Consider the following 19,059-nt stretch of genomic DNA (forward strand, 5'->3'; position numbering starts at 1 on the left):
ATAGTTGAGGTCTATCTATGATGTAAATTACAGACGCCTCTCATCTTTTTAAGTGGTGGAACTTGCACTATTGCTGACTGACTAAATACTTTTTTGCCCCACTGTATATGCACCTTATGTGTCTATATATGTACTGTATGTGTGTGTATATGTACAGTATGTTTGTGTATATGTACTGTATGTAGGTGTGTGTGTATATGTACAGTATGTGTGTGTATATGTACTGTATGTGTCTATATATATACTGTGTGTATATGTACTGTATGTGTCTATATATGTACTGTGTGTATATGTACTGTATGTGTCTATATATGTACTGTGTGTATATGTACTGTATGTGTCTATATATGTACTGTGTGTATATGTACTGTATGTGTCTATATATGTACTGTGTGTGTGTATGTACAGTATGTGTGTGTATATGTACTGTATGTAAGTGTGTGTGTATATGTATATATATATACTAGATGGTGGCCCGATTCTAATGAATCGGGTATTCTAGAATATGCATGTCCACGTAGTATATTGCCCAGCTACATAGTATATTGCCCAGCCACGTAGTATATTGCCCAGCCACATAGTATATTGCCCAGTCACGTAGTATATTGCCCAGCGACGTAGTATATTGCCCAGCCACATAGTATATTGCCCAGTCACGTAGTATATTGCCCAGCGACGTAGTATATTGCCCTGCCACGTAGTGTATTGCCCAGCTACCTAGTATACAGCACAGCTACGTAGTATATTGCACAGAGCCACATAGTATATTGCACAGCTTTGTAGTATATTGCCCAGCCACGTAGTATATTGCCCAGCCTTGTAGTATACAGCAGAGCCACGTAGGATATTGCCCAGTGACGTAGTATATTACCGAGGCACGTATGTGACAGGTCCAAAAAATAAACATACTCACCTAACGATCCGAGGGCCCCTTGTAGTGTATCATACTCACCATTCTTGTCGCTGCTCCTCCGCGTCCCGCCTCTCCTCTTCGTGGGATCCTGTGCAGATGGTAGTGCTTGGCTTCAGGAAAATGGCCGCGGGATGCCGCGCGTGCGCAGATCGAGATCGCGGCGGCCATTTTCCTGAAGCCGAGTTCCATTGCAAGTGCCAGGGCTGGTGGGAGCAGGACCTATGAAGACGTCGCGGTCACATGACCGTGACGTCACGGAAGGTCCTTGCCGCACACCAGCCCTGGGACGGGACCTCACCGCAAGCTGACGGTTGTAATGGAGCGGTCCGGGGAGCGTGGCGAGGAGCGAGAAAGGCGGCGGAGGGTGAGTATAGCAGGTTTTTTTTTTTATTTATTATTTTTAACATTACATTTTGTACTATTGATGCCGCATAGGCAGCGTCAATAGTACAAAGTTGGGGACACACAGGGTTTATAGCAGCGGTAACGGAGTGCGTTACCCGCGGCATAACGCGGTCCGTTACCGCCGGCATTAACCCTGTGTGAGCGGTGAGCGGAGGGGTGTATGCGGGCGCCGGGCAGTGAGTGCGGGGAGTAAGGAGCGGCCATTTTTTTCTGGACTGTGCGCGTCGCTGATTGGTCGCGGCAGCCATGACAGGCAGCTGCCGAGACCAATCAGCGAACGAATAACGGTGACAGAAGGACAGACGGAAGTTACCCTTAGACAATTATATATATAGATATATATATATATATATATATATATATATGCACCTTATGTGTCTGTATATGTATTGTGTGTGTATATGTACTGTATGTAAGTGTGTGTATATGTACAGTATGTGTGTGTATATGTACTGTATGTGTCTATATATGTACTGTGTGTATATGTACTGTATGTGTCTATATATGTACTGTGTGTGTATATGTACTGTATGTGTCTATATATGTACTGTGTGTGTATATGTACAGTATGTGTGTGTGTATATGTACTGTATGTAAGTGTGTGTATATGTGTATGTATATATATGCACCTTATGTGTCTATATATGTACTGTGTGTGTGTATATGTACTGTATGTAAGTGTGTGTGTATTTGTACTGTATGTATGACCTTTCCCGGTGCCTGCGCACTGCAGTACTTTGCTCTGCCCTCAACAGGGCTGACAAAGTATGGCTGCGCCGGAGCCGCACCATGAAGACAAGAAGAGGACGTCATCGTAAGAAGATGGGACCCCCCGAACCAGACTGCAATTCCCATCGGACCGGACCGCAGCCCGACCACCCCTGGGTGAGTTTAATCTAACCTCTTTTTCTCATCTTTTAGGTTACATGCGGAATGCTGTAGATAAGCCCCTGATGCCGGTGGGCTTAGCTCACCTTCAATTTTGGGGGCGACAGGTTCCCTTTAATGAAATCCCATATCCACTATGCATACAGGGATGCGGGTGACACGCCTGAAATTACGCACAAGCGAGGCGTCTTTATAGACCGCAGCATGTCTATCTTGCGGAGACGCTCAGTCTCCACAAGATAACAATCCCTGTTCTATGTATAGGATGTGGTGATGAAACTCCGGTCCCGAGTGCCTGCGGCAGTGCTGGGTATTGATGTGAGAGACTCGCATCACACTCACAACTGTGACCCCGGCCTTCGAATGATTCTTGTATTCAGCGTCTGTAAGGTGCTGTAGCCTAGTGTTCGTATCTAGGGTATGTGCACACAGCATTTTATTTCAGGTGGCAGAGTTGCTTCAGGAAAGCATCTCAAATATTTTAGCTGAAGGCGCCATGGTTTTTTGTGCCACTGACAACTATAGTTGCAAGTGACAGACTGTGCTACTTCTTTTAATGGCCTCAGTTTCCGAGCACGGAAGCAGTTAAAAGAAGTAACAAATGGAGCAGGTACAGCAATGTCGTTTTACATTGCTGTGCACTGAGTTCCTGTTTAGCGGCAGGTTTGTGGCGCTTTTTCAGATGACGGGTGCCTGCCGCAATCCACTTGAAAAAGATATGTGCATATACCCTTACCTTGGTTCTGCAGCCACAAAATACATGAATCCCAACATGAAAACGATCTGTCCAGTCCTGTTTTTTAAAAGTTACCTCTGCTGCTTCTGTAAAGGCCCCGTCACACTTAGCGACGCAAAAGCGATCCCGACAACGATACGACCTGTCAGGGATCGTTGCTGCGTCGCTATGTGGTCGCTGGTGAGATGTCAAACAGTGAGATCTTCCCAACGACGCAGCAGCGATGCGGCAACCTGTAGCGACCTGTACAACGATGTCGTTGGTCGTTGTGACCCTGTCACATGGTAGCTATAATGACGATTCAGACCTCGATGAGGGACGTCCTGTGTGACGTTGTAGTCAACGAGGTCGTTGGTAAGGTGTCAAACACAGCGATGTGTGCTACCCAGCGGGACCTCAACGATCAAAAAAAGGTCCAGGCCATTCCGACACGACCAGCGATCTCACAGCAGGGGCCTGGTCGCTGCTACGTGTCAAACATAGCGAGATCGCTACTGAGGTCGCTGTTGCGTCACAAAACTTGTGACTCAGCAGCGATCTCGCTAGCGACCTCGCTTAGTGTGACGGGGGCTTAAGGAAGGCAAAGCAGCGGTAAACTGGTTAATGAGTCACATGGGCCGGTAATGTGTGCTTGCTCCCAGGCTGAAACTTAAGTGATTTTCACGTACGAAAAAAATAAATTAGTTAAAAGCTTCTCCTATACATTACAATGTTAATCACGGACTACACAGAGTGTGCACTGGTGCTATCTATGTGCTGTCCATGAGTGGCACAGGTTCATACACCTGTATAGGTGATTTTGTCTGCGACAACGATGAAAAACAAAAATGTCTCTGATTTTTATTTGGGGTCACAGTCTGCAAAAACATTTCGGCCTGTGAGCAGCACCATAGACTATAATGGAAAAGAAATAATAAAAACCACAGATAAAACATGTATGTGAGAAACGGACGTCTGAATGAGACTTTACTGTCATTACTGTGCTATAACATGTACATGACCACCGACCAGCCATATACACCTCAGTCAGCATCCTATACGGCCTATCCACACAGGAGGACACACAGCGACTGTTAATGTTTTGTGCACATTGAATGTCCTGTTCTCAGGAGTGCATGTCCTGTTTACCGGTTCAATATGCTACCAAGAACCTTTATTTTTAAGCTGGCTAAAAATCGTCTTACGTGACTAATAATCATTTTGCTCTTACATCAGGTGATTACTGACCTATTTAAATGAGCCAATAATCAGGAAAATGCGCTCTTACAATCACACATTGCATGATTATTGGCTCATCTAAATTGGCCATAATTCAGTTGCTGTGGGCTATGTAGGTCCGCAACATAAAACGTTTTGATTGTATGCTGCTGACCTGTACTTAGACCATCTAGAGAGCAAGATTACAGAAGTTACAAGACGTGGGCCTGTGTGCTTAAAAATGCCAGGGCTGAATTTCGGTCCCAGTCCGGCCCTGATTTTGATACTTGATGAAAAAATATATATTAATTTTTCCCCCACTTGCATAAAACATTTAAACCATACTCTATATCTGGACGTATTGAGAGTTCCATAAAGCAATAAATCTGGTGCCTTGTTCTGATGGATTTCTTGGCAATATGGTGGTGAGTCTCCCAAAGGAAACAGTTGGAGGAAGGGAACTTTACATAAAACCATGTCCTTCATGAAGACAGGAGAGCAGGACTTCTTTGTATATCTGTGGACTATGTACAGATGACAAAAAATAGCTAGTCCCCACTCACCAGCTTAGAGACAACTGAAAATTAGGTTGTAAAACTGCAGAGAGTAAAATTTTAGAAAATGCAGGATTCGATACATAAACGCATGCATCATTCCATCCTCCTCTATGGCCACTTGAGTTGGAGGGCTGATTTAAGCACCTTGCATTTTTCCTCTCCATTGCAGGAAGCAATACCCTGATCAAACCTACATGCATAAAAAGGGTGGAAACGTATCAGGAGTAGGAATAATGGATCCCAAGGAAAATTGAGCTAAATACCATCTCTTGATTAAGCCCTTACTAGATATTGAGGATTTATGAGCAGCCTCCTATATGCCATGTGTGTGGCATAAGATCTTTATTGTTCTTGTACATAATTGTGGCAAATGTAATCATATCACTTTCTGATGGTCCATTACAGTCACAACTATATCTTGCTCACAGCATTTAGTGAATAGACATATTTTCACTTTTAACCTTTACCTTGTGAGCATAGATTATTTCTACAGTACCTGGGTGTTGGTTATGTTCCCTGACCAGAGAAGTTTTTTACTAGGGTGTCTTAGGGTGCTTTCACATTGTAGCAGGCACCCGTTTGGTGGCCCCGTTGGAGCTTACATCTGAACACCCCTGCAAAACGGGATTCGGACGTATGCGCCGATGGCCCATAGACTATAATGGTACCGGCAGAGTGATCGTGCCCTGTGCTGTATATCATTTTCGGGTGTATACGCCTACTGGAGGCGAGGTGGACACCCAGATGCAGTCTACTACGCCTAAGTGTCCGCCTCCAGTGCTTGAAAATTATGCACAACAGAGCGCATGTTTTCTCTGCCGGCATCATTATAGTCTATGTCCCTGTCAGCGCATACTCCCGAATCCCATTTTGCAGGGGTGCTCAGACATGAGCTCCGACAGGACCAATGAACGGGTGCCTGAATCGAATGTGAAACCTTAGGGACACTCTACATTGAGCGTGGGCACCGTATAGTCTAAAATAGGGTGCCAACCTCCGCTGCAAGGCAAGGTGAGCTGTTATGGTGTATTAGGAACATTTATATCACCCCAATTGCCCTCCTGTACCACTCTCTAGAGAATACATTTCTTCTTCTGCTTCTATAGTCAATGTGTAGATGCATTTTCTGGTTATAGCCATTTTTTAATGCATTTTTAATAAAGATATCTTTTGAAGGTTTTTTTTTACTTGGTATTTAATTAGAATTCAAGACATATAATTGACAGAAAGAGTGTTATTCCTCATAGAAACCCACAGGACCTGTTAGCCTGAGAAGAACCGTCAAATGATAGATATTCTTCAAGGAATTAAAGCAGCATCATGATTGCCCAATCCTTATAACTAGCAGCTGTCATCATACATTTTGGATTGATAGACAATTGCCGAACCAGCAGACTTTCATCTCACTTGTAAGGACAACACAACGTAATGGACTAGATGTCAACTGGGGTGGGGGGCAATTACTTTAATGTACTGTCCACAGTGGGAATTAGAGCAGTAATCTCCATTTATTACTGGAGCCCAATTCATGTTGTTCCAATAAAGCAATATTACTTTGTCCTGACTGCATTCACACCTTTCCGCTAGAAGTCCTGCACCCTTGGAGCACTGGTCCCTTTTTTTGTGTTACATTTATACTTACAAATTAGAATTTTACTGCGGAGTATTTTTCTTATCTCACTTTGAAAAGCAAAAACAATTAGATAGTGAAATGTTGAAAAACGGTAGTGAGAGCTCAGGATGGGTTATGCTTTCCATAAATGAGGCTGATGCATCTGTGCATTTTTAGCTATTCTGCTCACAGCAGATTATACGGGAACCGATAGACAGTGCAAATTTAGACGAGACAGTCTGAAAATGCTCTGTGGCTTAGGCCTTATTCACACATCCGTGTTTAAAAACATGCGTGAAAAATGGTATCTGTGTCATCAGTATGTCTGTTTTTACCTTCCGTGTGTCTGTTTTTACCATCCGTGTGTCTGTTTTTACCATCCGTGTGCCCTTTTTTACCATCAGTTGTCATCAGTGTTTTACATGGATGGATAAAGAAATAAATGATAAAGCTTCTCCTATACTTCACAGTGTTAAACACGGAGAACACACGGACTGTACACTGATGTCATCTGTGCTGCAGAAATAAAATGGACATGTTTCCGTGTGTTTTGAACAGTCACCCAGTCAATAAATCCCAAAATACAGACATGTGCATAGTACCCTAGATTATAATGGGTACATGCTGTATCCATGAAAAAAACCAGATGCCACACGTATATGCAACGCAGAGGTGTGAACAAGCCTTATTCTGGATGTTAAAGGGGTTGCCCAGGGAACCATCTCTTGGTTGGTTTTCACGTATATCACTTTTTGATCTTAAAGAAGCACTCCTCCTCCTCCTCCCATCAATGTTATTATTCTCTTAATTGTAAGTGCTCAGTCGTGTATAATATGATGACTGCAATATATTAAGAGGATAAAAACTTTGATGGGAGGAGGAGGAGGAGTGCTTCTTTACATTTTACTCACATCAGTGCAACATAAATCTACACCCCTTTTTCATCCAAACCATGCCCCTCCAAGAGAAAACACATTACTTTTCAGAATAACCATTGTGTTTTGAATGAATGAAAATTATTCAAATTAAAGGGGTTGTCTGATCCATGTGTGCTGCGTGGATTCGCTGGGACTGGAGGATAGGTATGTGTATACATCTGTATGGAGCAAGGCCACGCCCTCTAGTCAGCCACACCCACTGGATGGCCGCGTCCCTAGACATGACGTGTTCTCACTCCATACAAATGTATGGAGTGAGGCCACACCCACTGGCCGGGCTCTGGCCGGGCTCTGGCCGGGGGTATATAGAACTCATACATACCCATGGCTCCCGGCTCAGAAACATGCCCACAGTGCATGCGATGAGGGGAAGATCCATTAGTCTGCAGTCACACAGAGTGACTGTAGACTTATCCATCTGGACAGGACAACCCCTTTAAGTATATTAGTAATATTTACAAACTTTCTGCTCTTTACAATAATTTTGAACCCATTCCATCATGTAGGACCCTCGTTAGATGCTATTGTCCATAGTAGAATAGAACTATGTAAAGATTATTTCCTGTGGCGGCAATGCAAGAACATTGAACGTTTGCTATCAAGTTCTCCTTCATATTACAGCCAACATCTGGGACTTGTGATCAGCTTTTTTGAAGGACACATAAGAAACGTGGACAATCCCTTTCACTTATAAATTTAAATGACAATATTAGAGTAAAAAACAGGAAAGATACATTGGACAAAAACATAAAAAACAAAAAGAAGTTTCCCACTTTAAGGTTCGTGGACACCAGACGCTGTAGAATACCCCAAATAACAAACAAAGCAGATACTCCCTGGATACAGTGCCAGATCCCCACCGCTCCTTGGGTCTCAGTGTTTTGGCTGTAGTGGTGACTGACAATACATTGACAGTGCGTATGACCACTGTAGCCAATGACTATGCTTAGTAGTTTGCAGCGCGGGGACGACAGCAGAAAGCCCCTGTGCCAGAACACTATATGGACTCTTTGCAGTCATAATAGACCATTCCACCAGCTTTGAAGGTAAAACTGGGCCTCCTTACCTCTTGGGCCCCGTGTGGTCACAAATTCTGCACCAGTGATATGTCCGCCCCTGAGGAGCCGAGGGAAGGTGTGTTCCTGCTCTATTTAATATTTTAGGTATTTTACAGTGTTTGGGGTCTTCTTTGCTGAAAGTGGAAAATCCCTTTAACACCAATTTGATCTGCTGTGAAAATCTAACTATGGCCAGACCTATATAAGTGACTCTGTATCCCACAGCAAAAACTTCAAAGACGCATCTTCTTGTTGCACAAACAAAAGACGCCAAAGACCAGCAAATCTGCCAACATTGGTGTCCGGCCTACACAGATACCGTGATCTGAGATGACATGATTCACTACAGCTGTGGGTTAGTATGAGCTTCACAGAAACATAGAAGGTAATAAAATTGTAGAGTAATAAATATAATCGGTCAATTCATTGCCTAAAAATCCTGATACCGGAGCTAATAATATAAAATTATTTAATTTAGACTTACAGAACATATCTAGTATAGCGTTTTCAAAAATAGAGCTCTACAAAGCCGAGTTTATATTATTATTTTTACATTACTTTATAAATTCACAGTTTTAGGAGTCAGCTCTGCAATTAGTGACGTTTTTAACACCCTCTTCGACGACTGTGCAAAATATTTAGGACCCACAAAGCCATTTTGGAAACTGTTAGGCGCACCGTCAGCAAGGTTTCCTACTAATGATAAAGGAGACATGAGAGCAGTGGTGGTGGTATGGTAAGAGAGACAGAAGCTTCCCACTAGCCCATGGTCAGGGCCTGCCTTCATCTAACCTATTTCTACCAAATGTGAAGTGTTTTCCTACTTATATCTCCTTTTGCCTTTTTTTGAGTAATACGTGATCATAAAGACAGAGACAACGAATACCAAACACATAAAAGCCACAAAAGCAAACAAATATTTTCTAGTCTGAAACATATGACAGTCTGTGCACTCAAAAATCTCTTCTGGGCACGGGGCTGGAGTAGCGTCCACATTTGGAAATCCATTATTAGCTATGATTCGTTTGTATATATTCTTTGAATTTTTAGCCTCGTATTTATTGGCGACATATTTGAACAAGCCAAATTGGGGATCCATCTTATCAGTGAAGGAATAAGCAAAATATCCACGAAGGTCGACTCCATCTATCAGTGTGGCTGAAAGAGATAGATAAAATAATTCAATTAATAAAGGTCAGTGCCCTGTGGGTTAAGAGGTTGTAAATAGAGTTGGTGGGAATGAATTCGGATGTCCTACTTCATCATCCATGACAGTAGCCTGTGGCCTCTCCCCGAGAGCGGGAGTACTGTTACCGGCGACAAACCGGCTAATCAAGAGTAGAGGGGCTGATGGCGGCAGGTCATACATGCTACTCTCACTCCCACGCAGCAGCCACAAACTACTGTCATGGCAGATGGAATGGGACGTGCGAATAGTCCCGCACCAACTCTAAAAATCCTTTTTCCTCTATTATCTCTAACCCAACCCCCACTACTAGCATTACTTTCTTTTTTTTTCCCCTTCCTTCCCTTCTGTTTTCACCTCTCTATTTTTTCGATTAAACCTTCCCCCTCTTTTCCTTTAAGTTTACCTCCCTAACTTTATTTTCACCTTTCTTTACTCATCTCACAGGTCTGGGCTGCCACAACTGTTGAAGCCCCAGAAGCATGAAACTTCCTCCCTTCCCTTCCCGTTCCTTCCCCATCCCTTTTTTTGCATGCACTTTTCTTATTTCCACTTTCTCACTCATTTTAGGCAACACTACCTACAAAAATGTCTCCTGCCCTCTACTGGCCCATGGAGCCAAAGGTGGCAGCAAGACCCCAATATAAGACCCTCGGAGGCAGCAAGAACTGTAATGGAAAGGAATGGAATAAAAATATACCTTTTAAAGCTTCATTGATGTAATGCTGAATGTAATAGATCCTCAGCTTGTCATCCAGTTTACCATCATCAATCCCATTTCCAAGCACATAAACTGGGATATCTCCATACTTGGTTTTTATCCAGTTTAATATTTTCCGCAGACCCCAGGGAACCACTGCATACTTGTGTGGGGAATGTAGGAATGTACTATCTGTGATAAATTGAACTTCAAGTCCATAATCGTATCGTACAGTATCTTCCATCTCCCAATGTACAAGTTCTGTAGTATAATGGGATAAGGCAAAAAAATCAAAGGTCCCTTTGATCAAATGCTTTTCATTTTCTGTGAAATGCGGTAAATGAAAGTCAAAAACTCCATGACTGTTCCTCTGACTTAACCATTCACGCATCACTTTTGGATAATCTCCACTGAGAAAAATTGGATCTGCTAATCGGCCAACCTCAAATTCTAACACTCTCTCACTTGTGTTGTTGTCATTTCGAGAAAAAGGAGAAGCAGGTTCCACCCAATCAGCATGAAGAGCCAAAGAGATCTTTCCGTTTTGTGACTTTCGAAATTCCTTGTCATACAGATGCCAAGCTAACGCATGGGCCTTAAGAAGGTTGTGCCCTGATGTTGAGGTTAGATTTCTCACTGGTGGCTCATGCATGGTTATCCAGATGGCCACAAATTTTCCAAGTTCCTTGAAGCACAACCGGGCATATTCAATAAATGCGTCAACGGTGTGTATGTAGTCCCATCCTCCCATTTTATAAAGCTTTGAAGGCATTCCTTGGTGCTCGGCCATCGGCTGCCACAAAGCAACTACCGGAGTAATGTTAGCTTGAACAAGTTCACTTACAAAACACTGATAATAGTGTAAAATGCTGTGATTGATCTCAGAAATGTTCCCATGAGGAACGATAGAATTCCACTTCAGTGCAAAGTAAAAATGGTTGATGTATGTCGAGCGTAGCATAGATATTTGAAGTCTTATGGAGGCATAGTCAGCACAGTGTGTTTTTCTTTTTGGCATTTTCAGACCATCCACCTTTGTGAGTCCCTTAGTCTTATTCATGTCCCATACATATACGCTAGGGTCATTGAATTGCGTCGGCATTGTGTCAATCTGCCACACAAAAAAAACATAAAACAGAAGATGTCATAAACTGTAACGTATTCCCAGGAAATGTACCTGGAACTGCTTCTATGAGCACTAAATATAGTTTTTTCACATGTGGTTGTCATGGTTTGCATCCATCATCCAATATTGGTCAAAGGTGTATTTACCTCTATTCATTAAAGAAAAAAATAGTCAAAGGTGTATTTACCCCTATTCCTTAAAAAAAATATATCCGCGCTCCCTTGGGGCTTCCTAGTATGGTTCGTTGGCAAATGTCACAAATATTCGCAATATTCCTATAAGAGAACTCATACATAAAAGTGAATGTTATACAACATGTCACAGGTTTGTGTCATGTGAAATAGGAGGCATGCAGAAGTATAGTAGAGGCCCATCAAAGTCTAGGGGTGACCAATTATGGTTCTGTGCAACTGGCTGAGTGCATAAAGTGTAAAGACTGAATCTGCTGATTTTGGTGGCCGACTGTCTGATGTGCAGGAGGTTTTCCTGACACTTCCCGAAAATGTTGTAGGGGACAAGAATCGGGCAGCTGAAATCTCAACTCCCAATTCTTTTGTTTTCAGGGGTGATAAATAGTTAATAGGGGTATATGGTAGCAATTTTATCCCCTTTATTACCCAGGCGAGTATTCAACTGACAGCACTAGGCCCTGTGTAAATGGAGTGGTGGTCGATCTGGCCCACTGCATTCATTCTTAATGGGATTGTCAGAAATAGCGCTCTGCTGGTCTTCGGCACTTCCATAAGAATGGATGGATCAGCATGATTGATCTTTGCTCCATTTACAGGAGCTCTTCAGAGCAATAGTTCTTGGGATTGTTGGGGTCTTCAGCAGTCAGACCCCTAGCAAGTGGAAAAAATCCCTATCCACTGGATATGGGATAACTTTGAAGCTTGCGAATACTCCTTTAAATTAGCTACCAGTAGATGCTGAACATGGTGTCACTTAATTTTGGTACAGGTGACGATAAAGCAATTTTTTTAAATGACGGGGGTTAGAACTCTTGATCAGGTTGCTGAAAATACCAGGGATTCTGAAATACTAACAGAGTTAAAAAAGTAAATCCTGACCATTTTGCATTTGTCTGTGAACAATTCCCAAAAATATCACATAAATTGATATTCTATTATTTTTTGGTGGGTGGCTCAATTACATCGTTACAACAACTTTAAATAAATAAAACTATTACCTCAATACTACTAAACACAAATATTTACTAGCAAAAATTCCTGTAATAATCACTAAAAGCTACTAACAAAAAGTTAACTTCTATTACCTGTATTGTGGATGCCGTAACTCCCCAAGCAAAATCGCATGGAAATGTTCCTTGGACAGGTCGATTCTCCTGTAATGGTGGAAATCCATTCTTTTTGATAAGTTGCTGATAAAATAACGCTGATGACTTGGGCATTAGCTTTTTGTTTTGACTTGCAAAATCAACGTAAAACAATCCTCGTCTAATTTTGTACTCTCTGTGCCATTCGAAGCCATCCATAAGAGACCAAGCGGTATATCCGATGACGTTCACTCCGTCGATACTAATTGCTGAAAGTGATGCAGAAAGGAAATGTCACACAATATTAATTTTCTTTTTTTCTGCAAAAACAATATCATATCTTAGAATCGTATAATCATAGAATGTTAGAGTTGGAAGGGACCTCCAGGGTCATCGTGTCCAACCCCCTGCTCAATGCAGGATTCACTAAACCATCTTGGACAGATGTCTGTCCAGCCTCTGTTTGAAGACTTCCATTGAAGGAGAACTCTTGTGGCAGCCTGTTCCACTCATTGATCACCCTCACTGTCAAAATTTGTTTTCTAATATCTAATCTGTATCCGTGGAGTCTCATTTCTGCAATAATCTAAGTGCTACTTTTCACGCTTCTGTGAAGTGATATGTTCGTTAGAGGCTAGAACTTACAAAGTAATCACAGTATACTGCGTATTTGTTTAGAAGGGTTATTCTCATCATCTAAAATGGGTGAAATTGCAAAACCAAGCAACATTGCAATTTACTTGTTAATATAAATCCTCTCCATTCCAAGAAGGGAGAGATTTTTTCTTTTATTATTTATTACTCAATGCCTAGGTTAACAGTCACTGCTGCAGCCTATCGGGGATGGCTGAACATGCACTTTGCTTACAAGCTTCTCCCAGTACATCTTGTAAGCGCTGCTCTGAAGCCGGTTCACTGGAGTGCACTGATATTTCCACATCCAGGCCAGCTTCAGTGCCACTGCGCTCCTCTCATGCTTGTAGCATAGGATTTACACAGTTCAGGTGCAAAGATGCCAATGGTTCAAACTGTCAATCAAGCAGGAAGGAAGGCTGGGGTGCAGTGCACACCTGAATATTGAAAATGAGACAACCTCTTTGAATTTGACCTGTCCGTGTAACAAATTTTGCATACATAAATAGTACTAAAGAATGTAAGAAACTTTCTATTTCTCCAATTGATGAGCCATTTCTTACCCTCTCCCCTGCCTCCTGAACTCATCTCCAGAGGAAGTCAGAGAGGAGCTGCAGCCCTGACTTTCAGTTCATGTTCAATATGTCTGAAGGAATGGACAGTGACACCGGCGCTGATTGGGTGGAGGGCTCACCAGACATGAAAACCTCACGTGAGCCCCGGGAATACAAGTGCCGATACCGATGGAATGGTGGCGGCACCAAAGAAGAGTATAAGTATTTGTATTTTAACGTGTCCAAACATGAGGAATGGGTAAGGTTTTCCAAGTAGTGGGCAACCCCTTTAACTCTGAAAAATAGCTCAACTTCAACAACCCCTTTAACTCTGAAAAATAGCTCAACTTCATCTTGTCTGACAGACTGGCAGCACAGTGAGGTATCAGTTTACACTTTCTATTATACTCAATGGAGAGGGGAGGGGGAAGAGCAGGGTAAAAAAACAGGCAAAGGGAGAAACATAAAGATTGTTCTGAGCTTTCTCACAAGTATTTTACCTCACCCCAGAGCTGGATTCATAGCTACACTGCTCAGTATTTCTGCATAATTTTTTCCATGTTGCTGATACTTCTATCTATGTGCTACCAGAAAAAAATAGAGAAGGAATACCTCTCTGTGTACTATGCTGTGTATGGGAGAGATCATAGCTGATGGTTTCCTCCCAGCTCAGAGTCAATTGTAAATTAAGAGATATAGCCTACAGAAAACTGGTGATAAAGTAGGATACAATCAAATAATGGCCAGAAATAGTGTTATTTCTCACAAACACATGACAGCTTATTTTGAAAAGACGATTGATCATATACAGTGCCTTGCGAAAGTATTCGGCCTCCTGGAACTTTTCAACCTTTTCCCACATATCATGCTTCAAACATAAGAATACCAAATGTAAATTTTTGGTGAAGAATCAACAACAAGTGGAACACAATTGTGAAGTTGAACGAAATTTATTGGTTATTTTAAATTTTGGTGGAAATTCAAAAACTGAAAAGTGGGGCGTGCAATATTATTCGGCCCCTTTAACTTAATACTTTGTTGCTCCACCTTTTGCTGCGATTATAGCTGCAAGTTGCTTGGGGTATGTCTCTATCAGTTTTGTACATCAAGAGACTGAAATTCTTGCCCATTCTTCCTTGGCAAACAGCTCAAGCTCAGTGAGGTTTGATGGAGATAGTTTGTGAACAGCAGTTTTCAGCTCTTTCCACAGATTCTCGATTGGATTGAGGTCTGGACTTTGACTTGGCCATTCTAACACCTGGATACGTTTATTTGTGAACCATTCCATTGTAGATTTTGCTTTATGTTTGGGGTCATTGTCTTGTTGGAAGACAAATCTCCATCCCAGTCTCAGGTCTTTTGCAGACTCCAACAGGTTTTCTTCAACATTGGTCCTGTATTTGGCTCCATCCATCTTCCCATCAATTTTAACCATCTTCAATGTCCCTGCTGAAGAAAAGCAGGCCCAAACTATGATGCTGCCACCACCATGTTTGACAGTGGGGATGGTGTGTTCAGGGTGATGAGCTGTGTTGCCTTTATGCCAAACATATCGTTTGGCATTGTTGCCAAAAAGTTCGATTTTGGTTTCATCTGACCAGAGCACCTTCTTCCACATGTTTGGTGTGTCTCCCAGTTGGCTTGTTGTAAACTTTAACCAACACTTTTTATGGACATCTTTGAGAAATGGCTTCCTTCTTGCCACTCTTCCATAAAGGCCAGATTTGTGCGGTGTACGACTGATTGTTGTCCTATGGACAGACTGTCCCACCTCAGCTGTAGATCTCTGCAGTTCATCCAGAATGATCATGGGCCTTTTAGCTGCATCTCTGATAAGTCTTCTCCTTGTTTGAGATGAAAGTTTGAGGGACGGCCAGGTCTTGGTAGATTTGCAGTGGTATGATACTCCTTCCATTTCAATATGATCGCTTGCACAGTGCTCCTTGGGATGTTTAAAGTTTTGGAAATCATTTTGTATCCAAATTCGGCCTTAAACTTCTCCACAACAGTATCACGGACCTGCATGTTGTGTTCCTTGGTCTTCTTGATGCTCTCTGTGCTTCAAACAGAACCCTGAGACTATCACAGAGCAGGTGCATTTATACAGAGACTTGATTACACACAGGTGGATTATATTTATCATCATTAGGCATATAGGACAACATTGGATCATTCAGAGATCCACAATGAACTTCTGGAATGAGTTTGCTGCACTGAAAGTAAAGGGGCCGAATAATATTGCACGCCCCAATTTTCAGTTTTTGAATTTCCACAAAAATGTAAAATAACCAATAAATTTAGTTCAACTTCACAATTGTGTTCAACTTGTTGTTGATTCTTCACCCAAAATTTACATTTGGTATCTTTATGTTTGAAGCATGGTATATGGGAAAAGGTTGAAAAGTTCCAGGGAGCCGAATACTTTAGGATTTATTTGGGACCGTACACAGAGACGGCACATTAGGACTCTCTGGTACCCAGCCACTGTGGGACCAGTAACATGAACGGACTTTTTATGGACTATGATTAATGCCTTTTTGGTGCATTCTTTTGCTCCCCTGATGAGTCTCCGCCATTGGATATGAAACGCGTTGGGAGAACTTTGGAACCTGTCCATTTTGTTAGTGGTGCCCACAGTTAGGGATCACTTGGAGCCTGTCCTTGTTAGGACAGGAGTTTAAAACGGGGCTAAACAGGGAAGGATAGTATATAGTGTTGTGAATTCTGCTTTTGGGCTCCCTCAGGTGGTAGTAGGTGGTAATGCAGTTGCCCATGAGTTGCAGTCCTGGTCAGGTGTATCTGCTGATTGCAGTTCTGACTGGGGTATTTAGGCGTGCAGGATTCATTAGTCCTTGCCAGTTGTCAATTGTTGTTGGGAGGTGTTGGACCTCTGCTTGGTTCCTCCTGCCTTTCTGCCAAATCAGCAAAGAGAAGTGTCTGGTTTTTTTTTCCTGTGGCACACATGCTATGTGCTTCACAATTCAGTGCTATTCTTTGTGTTTTCTTGTCCAGCTTAGATTGTGTCAGTATTTTCTCAGTCTTGTTGGATTCTCTGGAGTGGCAGATATACATTCCATGTCTTTAGTTAGATTGTGGAACTTTTTGTATTATCTGCTGTGGATATTTTTGGAAGGGTTTTAATACTGACCGCCTAGTAATCTGTCCTATCCTTTCCTATTTAGCTAGAGTGGCCTCTTTTGCTAAATCCTGTTTTCTACCTGCGTGTGTCTATTCTTCTCCTACTCACAGTCATTATTCGTGGGGGGCTGCCTATCCTTTGGGGGTCTGCTCTGAGGCAAGGTAGCATTCCTATTTCCATCTATAGGGGTATTTAGTCCTCCGGCTGTGTTGAGGTGTCTAGGGTTTGTTAGGCACACCCCACGGCTACTTCTAGTTGCGGTGTTAGTTCAGGATTTGCGGTCAGTACAGGTTCCACCGACTCCAGAGAAAGTTTCATGCGGCTCCAAGGTCACCAGATCATAACAGTACAACTGGACATTAATGAGTTAAATGCATCTCAGAAGAAGGGAAGAAAGGTGTTGAGCCATTTTTTTTCTGTAGTCTGTTTTGTCTTTTCTTCCCTCTTTATTTATGGGTGGCTGAGGAGTCTTGTGCCAGCATGGATGTTCAGGAATTAGCTTCTCGTGTAGACCAGCTTGCTGCTAGGGTACAGGGTATTTCTGATTATATTGTTCAGACTCCTGCTTTAGAGCCGAAGATTCCTACTCCTGATTTGTTTTTTGGTGATAGGTCCAAATTTTGGGGTTTTAAAAACAATTGTAAACTGTTTTTTGCTCTGAGACCGCGATCCTCCGGTGATTCCATTCAGCAGGTTAAAATTGTCATCTCCCTGCTGCGTGGTGATCCACAGGATTGGGCATTTTCCCTGGAATTAATGTAGATTCCTTTTTTCAGGCTTTAGGATTATTATATGATGAACCGAATTCTGTGGATCAAGCGGAGAAAACCTTGTTGGCCCTGTCTCAGGGTCAAGAGGCGGCAGAATTGTATTGTCAGAAATTTAGAAAATGTTCTGTGTTGACTAAATGGAATGATGATGCTTTGGTGGCAATTTTCAGAAAGGGTCTTTCTGAATCCGTTAAAGATGTTATGGTGGGGTTTCCCATGCCTTCCGGTCTGAGTGATTCTATGTCTCTGGCCATTCAGATTGATCGGCGCTTGCGGGAGCGTCAAACTGTGCGCGCTGTGGCGTCGTCCTTAGAGCAAAGTCATTGTGGCGACGCTTCTCGTGTCATTTCAGTCTGCCCTAAGCGGACAAAAAGGATCGCTAGTTCATTTACTATCAGTACTGTACAACCTAAATTTCTGTTATCGGTGTCCTTGATCTGCTCATTGTCATCATTTTCTGTCATGGCGTTTGTGGATTCAGGCGCCGCCTTGAACTTAATGGATTTTGAGTTTGCCAGGCGTTGTGGTTTTCCCTTGCAGCCTTTGCAGAACCCTATTCCTTTAAGGGGGATTGATGCTACACCTTTGGCTAAAAATAAGCCCCAGTTTTGGAAACAGGTGACCATGCACATGGCGCCAGCCCATCAGGAAGATTGTCGATTTCTGGTGTTGCATAATTTGCATGATGTTATCGTGCTGGGTTTCCCGTGGTTGCAGGTACATAATCCTGTGTTGGATTGGAAATCTATGTCTGTGACTAGTTGGGGTTGTCAGGGGGTTCATAATGATGTTCCTTTGATGTCAATCTCCTCTTCTTCCTCTTCTGAAATTCCAGAGTTTTTGTCTGATTTTCAGGATGTATTCGATGAGCCCAAGTCCAGTTCCCTTCCACCGCACAGGGACTGTGATTGTGCGATTGACTTGATTCCAGGCAGTAAGTTTCCTAAGGGTCGACTTTTCAACCTGTCTGTGCCTGAACATACCGCCATGCGGAGTTATGTTAAGGAGTCTTTGGAGAAAGGGCATATTCGGCCATCTTCTTCACCGTTGGGAGCAGGTTTTTTTTTTGTTGCTAAGAAGGATGGCTCCTTGAGACCTTGTATTGATTATCGCCTCTTGAATAAGATCACGGTCAAGTTTCAATACCCTTTACCTTTGGTTTCTGATTTGTTTGCTAGGATTAAGGGGGCTAGTTGGTTTACGAAGATTGACCTTCGGGGGGCATATAATCTTGTTCGTATTAAGCAGGGTGTTGAATGGAAAACTGCGTTTAATATGCCCGAAGGCCATTTTGAATACCTTGTGATGCCATTCGGGCTCACTAACGCTCCATCTCTTTTTCAATCCTTCATGCATGATATCTTCCGGACT

General features: G+C 42.6%; 1 protein-coding gene across 1 annotated transcript in view; it reads right to left on the minus strand.

Annotated features, from left to right (window-relative positions):
- Nucleotides 1-7,532: 7,532 nt before the first annotated feature.
- Nucleotides 7,533-19,059, minus strand: part of KL (klotho) — a 57,877-nt gene continuing 46,350 nt past the window's right edge. Inside the window, exons 3-5 of the mRNA XM_077298240.1 lie at nucleotides 12,593-12,861; nucleotides 10,191-11,301; nucleotides 7,533-9,462 (exon numbers count right to left, since the gene is read on the minus strand). Of these exons, the coding sequence (XP_077154355.1) occupies nucleotides 9,125-9,462; nucleotides 10,191-11,301; nucleotides 12,593-12,861 (1,718 nt within the window). The 3' untranslated portion in view covers nucleotides 7,533-9,124. The remainder of the gene's footprint in view (nucleotides 9,463-10,190; nucleotides 11,302-12,592; nucleotides 12,862-19,059) is intronic.

This window comes from Ranitomeya variabilis, chromosome 3 (genome assembly GCF_051348905.1).
Source record: "Ranitomeya variabilis isolate aRanVar5 chromosome 3, aRanVar5.hap1, whole genome shotgun sequence".
Classification (NCBI taxonomy): domain Eukaryota; kingdom Metazoa; phylum Chordata; class Amphibia; order Anura; family Dendrobatidae; genus Ranitomeya; species Ranitomeya variabilis.